Source organism: Austrofundulus limnaeus, unplaced genomic scaffold, assembly GCF_001266775.1.
Source record: "Austrofundulus limnaeus strain Quisiro unplaced genomic scaffold, Austrofundulus_limnaeus-1.0 Scaffold462, whole genome shotgun sequence".
Lineage (NCBI taxonomy): Eukaryota > Metazoa > Chordata > Actinopteri > Cyprinodontiformes > Rivulidae > Austrofundulus > Austrofundulus limnaeus.
In genome coordinates this window covers 262710-269418 of record NW_013952864.1, presented here as the reverse complement: position 1 = coordinate 269418, position 6709 = coordinate 262710, and the positions used below count along the sequence as shown (strand labels likewise).

The 6709-nt window shown below is 39.3% G+C and overlaps 1 protein-coding gene across 1 annotated transcript in view; it reads right to left on the bottom strand.

Moving 5' to 3' along the window:
- The window catches only part of p4ha3 (prolyl 4-hydroxylase, alpha polypeptide III), a 9448-nt gene extending 3436 nt beyond the window's left edge, over nt 1–6012 (bottom strand). Inside the window, exons 1-7 of the mRNA XM_014025219.1 lie at nt 5802–6012; nt 4208–4362; nt 3892–4115; nt 2064–2213; nt 1934–1985; nt 1651–1808; nt 1002–1178 (exon numbers count right to left, since the gene is read on the bottom strand). Coding sequence (XP_013880673.1) covers nt 1002–1178; nt 1651–1808; nt 1934–1985; nt 2064–2213; nt 3892–4115; nt 4208–4362; nt 5802–5980 — 1095 coding nt within the window. The 5' untranslated portion in view covers nt 5981–6012. The remainder of the gene's footprint in view (nt 1–1001; nt 1179–1650; nt 1809–1933; nt 1986–2063; nt 2214–3891; nt 4116–4207; nt 4363–5801) is intronic.
- Between the last annotated feature and the right edge of the window lie 697 nt (nt 6013–6709).

Below are 6709 nucleotides of genomic sequence, written 5' to 3'. Positions count from 1 at the left end.
AATTAACATAACGCACACACACACACACACACACACACACACACACACACACACACACACACACACACACACACAATGTCCTTTTGACTGTCTGAAAAGTCAAAGGAAGAGGAGAGTTTAGGTAGGCGCAGAGGCAGCTGTCAATCACAACTCACAGCAGACATGGTCAGTTTACACTGTGTTATAAAAAAAGAAACAGGGCAAGAATATGGATTTATGCAGAATTTGATTCAAGCAGAATGTAATGGAAATTATGTCAAACAAACAAAAATGTAACAAAACAAAGACTGGGAAATAAATATTAGGAATAAAACGTAAAAGGAGGTTGTAAAACCCACAGCGCAGAAAGCTATGGAGACGTTTTGCTTAAACTCAAAGATAACTGCCAGACAAATCAGTCAGTAACCGGGGGGCTCGCGGTTACCTGTGGCCGTGAGCTGTTTGACATCCAGACAAGGAGGTGAAGTGACAGTATTTGCTATATTTCTACCTTTTTTTATTTTTTGTAAATGTTTCAACTCACTTCACTCATTTTTATTTAACATCACATTATGGAAAACGTGCCAGGCCAGCTGCCAAATAAACAAAAGTAAACTAATCAATTAAATTTAATTTAGAATGCATGTGCCCGGCCCCACAGACACACACAGATGAACGTGCAGGACGTTTTGCCATAAAAGACAGTTTCTTATCTTATTTTGTCCACAATTTTGGTAATAAAAGTCAAATAATAAAATATTTTTTAACTCAAAGAAAAATCTCAAGAGATAGAGCCAAACAGCTGCTGGTACCACAGAAGATTTGTGGAATTTAGATAAGATCTTTCATTGTTGAACAAACTCAAACCATCCTCAGCTCAGCTAAGCTCCTCTGCAAAATTCAGCCTGGGTCAAAAACATTTAGGAACCTAACTGGATCCATCCAAATCCTGTGCTGATGGTAAAAATCCAGTCCCATTGCAGACACATGGGTAATTTCACCTACAGGTGATGAGCTCTTACACCCAGCTGAGCGAGCCTCTTCACGTCCTTGGCCTCGGCGTCGGTGATGAAGTCGTGGTAAAGGACCACAAACGGCTGCAGGCTCAGCACCTCCCGTCTCACCGGCTGCAGCAGCAGAGCCAGACGGTTGTTGGTGTAGTAGTCACAGAACAGAACAGGGTCTTTAACGCGCGCCGACTGTGGAGAGAAACGTATCTGAAGTCCATTAACAAATTCAAACAAGGAATTTATTCCTTTTTTTTTTCTTTTACGCGCAATCACTCTCAGCATGGTTCTCCCTACACTTTGGTTTAAAAGCAATGAAGCTTTAATTATAGTCAAATAAACATTTTACAACTACAGTTTGGTCAAATGTTTAAACTTGAATTTGCTTAAATGAATGAGAACGGTTTTGTGTTTGAAATGCTTTTTTTAAAATTACATTAAAAATAGTTCTGATTTTGAAAGAGAAAAGCTATGAACAAATAACATCTTACCTGTTGTTGATAGCTCTTTGAATGACCTTAGCTTGGAGGAGAGTGGATGGATGAACGCTCTAAATTGAGGTTGTTCAAAAAGCTATGTAAACCAGGTAAGATACTACTTAATTATATGCTTTCTACTGTGTTCTGTATCTCCCTTATATAAAGTATTAAATTTTACTGAATACCTGAGATTCTTGAGTCTGACAGAGTCTCTCATAAGTCTCCCGTGTCCTTAAATGAGTGGAGGCGGGTCTCTTCAACCCATCAGCTCTGGGTGGACTTGCGGCAACCAGCAACTTCTCATATTTCTCCACATTTTTCAAAACTCGTTCGTTCATCGGGTCTGTTTGGAGACAATGCATTTAATCAGTCAGAGTTGGATTTTCACTGGTGTAGAAATAAAAGAGACTGAGAAGTTCCTGTGAAGCAGCGCAGACAGAATGATGTAATAATGGTTTAAATATTTACTGTGATGCAGTAACTCGTGAGACAGACTCAAAGCGAAGGAGACGTTTCCTGTCTAAGAGAAAGACAGAGGTTTAGGGAAGAGAATTGAATCATCTACATATAATAATGATTCATAATGAAGTCTTTCTACTTTAAAGTAGGAGAACGCCAGATGATCCAGAACATGTTCTAAAGTTCCTTCATCCTCAGGGCTCCACTGTCCTCCTGCTCCCCTGAGGAGACGCACCGACTCCTCCAACCACTGCACAGAGTGATAGTAGTCCTGCTGCTCATAGGCCACCTGGACACAAACAAACAAGTATTCTTACTCTGATTCACTGAGTACTATAAGTTCCGCCCGCAGCATTTGCCTATACTGCCTATGCCACAGGCTGGACCTGCTGATTGTGGTCTACTGATGGACCTTTTCTCTGCTGGACATAGGCACCAGCTCCCCCCAAACCTGGAGCCCCAGAAGAAAACGAGCAGGATGGGAATCTTTCCTTAAGTCGTCCCTCACTAAAAGGATCTTACTGAACCAGAACACCCAGGGGAACCTACTCACAAAAACTTCTCTGCGAGTAGTTTCCTCTCAAAGCTATAATTTAAAAAACAATAAACTTATAAAAAGAGTAAATGAATGACTGAAGACGCTTAAAAGAAGCTGTTGCTCAAGTCAAACGGCACCCAGTTTCTCCCCATATTAAACTGCATAAAGCTTTTCATTAAAACCTGCAGCTTTTGAAGCGGCGACATAATTACCTGAGTTCACAGATAATGTCAGGTTTAGTAAAAGCTGTGTTCTCTTTGCTTCTAAAGAGATGATCACTTTTCCGTACAGCAGCATGTGTCCCGCCCTGCCCTTACACATCACCACTGAACAAACAAAGAGGCTTTTATTATGTGGGAACTTTTTTTTTCTTTCTTCTTTTTGTGGAATAATCAATTCATCCTGACGTAAAAAAAAAAAAAAAAAAGGATTACCCAGCACTCAGTGGGAGGAATCCCAGCTGTTTCCATGCTGTTTGGGTTCCCACCACTCAGACATGTGGAACGGGAAATTATTTGGTGAGGAAAAAATTCACAAAGACATCTCCTAAATCCCCATTTAGTCTTCTTGCATGAGAAATTTACCCATTTTTGCCCTTAAAAAACGCTGGTTTATAACATAAGCTTTCTGATATGCTGTATTTTATTGACAAAGCTCCCTTTGACGCAAAATTCCAAGCATTATCTGTGAGTAATTTTTGTATAATTAGTTAGTAGTAATTCAAAACACTCGTCTCTACTTTCATCATTCCTGAAATTGCTTTCACAAGAAAAAAAAAAGAAATAAAAAAACACTATAATCTTTTATTGCCTTTTGCCTTTTCCTCTGAGCTTTGTGGTAAAATCTCTATTTTTTTGTTGAGTTTGTGTGTTTTCCAGTTTGTTTTGTTTAGTGTTTTAGTTCCTCTACACCAAGCCTTATCTCCCAGTAGTTTTCCATACTTATCAGCTCCTCCATCCTGCTTATTCACCTGCCACAGCTGCAGCCACTTCTCTCATCAGCCTCAGTCGATTTAGCCCAGGTGTGTCCAATCCTGGTCTTCGAGGGCCGCTGTCCTGCTCGTTTTATAGGTTCCTCTGCTCCGACACACCTGATTCAGTGATTGAATTACCTCTTCAAGTTCTGCAGAAGCCTGTTAATCACGTATTTATTTAAACCAGGTGTGTTCAAGCAGAGGAACAAGTGCCCTCTCCATGTTTGCTACTGATTTGTCAGCCCTTTTTTTTACGTTTTTTTAAAAATCTTTTGGGACCAGGTTTGATTTATCCCTGAACTATTCAGAGAGTGAATCTCTTACAGTAAAGATAACTTGGTGTTCAGAAGAGTTCAGCTTTCAGATGGGGCAAACAAACCCACTCACACACTGATGCGTAGTTTAAAATCTGAAAGTGTTTCATATTTTACATGGAAAAGGTGAGAGTGAGTTCACCTTTCCAACCATAAAGCAGTCGTCTCCGGACAGCGAGACAGACACGTCAGGGAGGCAGACGTTCATCACCTCCCCGTTGGTGATTCTCTGGAACCTTCCCCTCGAAAGGCCTGAAACTTGGAGAGCGTAGACGTCCTGCAGCCTCATCAGACCCCTCGCAGCCCCCTGCAGGTCCTCCGCTTTGGGCAGGTCGGCCTCCTCTTCCTCGTAGCCGAACCTGAGGTCTGGACGGCAGAGGGGCAAAGGTCGAACGTGAGAGGAGGAGCATGTTGGAGAAATCACGTCCAGATGTGCGTACGGGCAGAAGGAGGCTGACCTTCTGTGTTCCTCTGAGCTCTGCTGCTGTAAACGACGTTCAGCCACTCTGAGTGAAGACGCTTGATGAGAGTGAAGGCCACCAGAGGGTTCCCCACGGCAGCAGCGGAACCTGCATAAAGTCCTGTGTGCAGGTTCCACACTTTGTCATAAAAACTGTGGGAAAGAGGGAAATGTTGCTAAAGAAAGGTATAGTAAAAATACAGTACACACAGAATACATATCTGATACTGACAGGGTACATCACTGTCATTTACAGGATACATACTTGGTATTTTCAGGTTACATACTTGGTGTTTGAAAGATACATACCTGATACTGACAGGGTATGTCATTATTTACAGGATATATTCTTGGTATTCAAAGGGTACATACCTCTTACTGACAGAGTACACACTTTGGATTTAGAGAAGACATACTTGCTATTTTAAGGGTACAAACCTCATACTAACAGGGTAGGCCTACAGACTTGGCAATTACAGAGTACATACCCGACCCTGACTGTGTACATACCTGATATTTACAGGGTACATACTTTATATTTTCAGGGTACATACTTGGTATTTAAAGGGTACATACCTGATACTGGTATTTACAGGGTACATACCTGATACTGACTGGACACATTCTTGTTATTTACAGTGTACTTGCATAATATTTAAAGGGTACAAACTTAGTATTTAAGGATAAATACCTGGGACTTACGAGGTATGTTCATGGTAATACCCTGGTTCGTACTGGGAACTTAGCTTGTACTTTCATGGTACATACTAAGTACAAACCAGGTACTTTCCTGCACATACTGGGTAGGTACCTCGCATTACGTACTAGGTATGTACAAGGTAGTTACTGGCAAGTCCTTACCTGGCACATACTATACAAGTTGCAGATACTTACCAGGTATGTATCAAGCAGATACTAGGTTTGTACCCATTAAGTAACATAGTTACCTAATATGTACCAGATATGTACTGGGTAAGTACAAGGTAAGTACCTAATCCTTAGCGGTACATACCTAAAAAAACAGATGCTTAGCAGGTACGTACTGGGTTAGTACCTGCTACTTACAGGATACGTCTAGTACTTATAGGGTACCCTTTCCCAGTTAGTAGCAGGCAAGTACTAGGTGTGTACCATTTTAACCTTACTTGGAACTTACTGGACCTTAAAAGTACCAGGTGATTACAATATACCTAGTATTTACCTACTAGTACTTACAGGGTAGTCTGAATTGAAATTTATAATCTGCAATAAATTAAGAGTTTCTCTGTTGGATTGCTCAGAAGTTTTAAAAATATATATTTTACAAACATTAATTTAAAACAAAGCGGAGAAACTCGATAAAAAACCGCAGTTAATTTCCTGATTAGAATAAATGGTTAAATGGTTTAAATAGTATCACAGGAAGAATATATTCTCTTGGGAATTAAAAAAAATCACACCTTCAGAGTAAAACAGCTCAGTCTTAAAATAAACTGATTAAATGTAAAATTTAAAACTCACTCAGGTCAAACTGTTATAATTAAGATATTTAGACCAAATAAATAAATATATTTTGATAAAAGTGTTTCCATGAGTTCAGTGTCTCCACTCACCGCCTGATGTCCTGCAGTCTCTCAGACTCCTGATCGATATAAATCCTCAGATAATCCATCAGTTTCTCTTCACATCGGATCGCCTGCTTCACATTCTGCACAGATGTAAACATTTCTCCTCTGGACCGACGGACCAGAACAAGAGTCCAGATGAAGCAAAGATACGAAAGTTTCTTCATGTCTGCAGAGAAACTTTAGTGTCGCTCATCCGATCCGGATCTCAGCTGATCCTGGATCAGATTCATCTCTCAGAGGGTGAGTTTCTTAAATAAGATATTCTGAAACAAACAAAAATAAATAAAGATAATAATACTATTGAGCTTTATTTGGCGTTCGTTTAAAAACAAACAAAAATATTTAAGATTTAATTCATCAGATCAGAACACGTGTGGTAAATAAAAGATGGAGTCTCAGCGACACCTAGAGGCAAAGACTGCACACATCTAAACTCTTAATCTCTGTTTTTACTGTTTTATTTTATTTCTACACTGTTTTATGCTTTGTACATTTTACTTTATTTTATTATGGTGTATATAAATAAACTTTACTTACTTTATTTACTTAAATTGATCAGTTTATTATCATATAAGGCTCAAACTGAAAATGTTTCCAAGTTTTCTGTCTCTGCATGACTCTTATTATGAAATATTATTCATTTTTTGTCCTTTTAATTTTTTTGTTACTATAAATGAATAAATACTTGCATGCTGTACAGCGTTGCCAGATGGAAAATGTTGGATTATCGTATCAGCAGCTCAAAATTATCGTATTTTCAGAAAAATTATCGTACACACCCAAGTTACATTCTAGAGAGGCTCAAATTTACATCCTGCTCAGCTCACAATGTGCTCTGTATTCAACAAACTGCACATTATTTTGTTTATAAGTTAAAAAGCACTGTTGGGTGT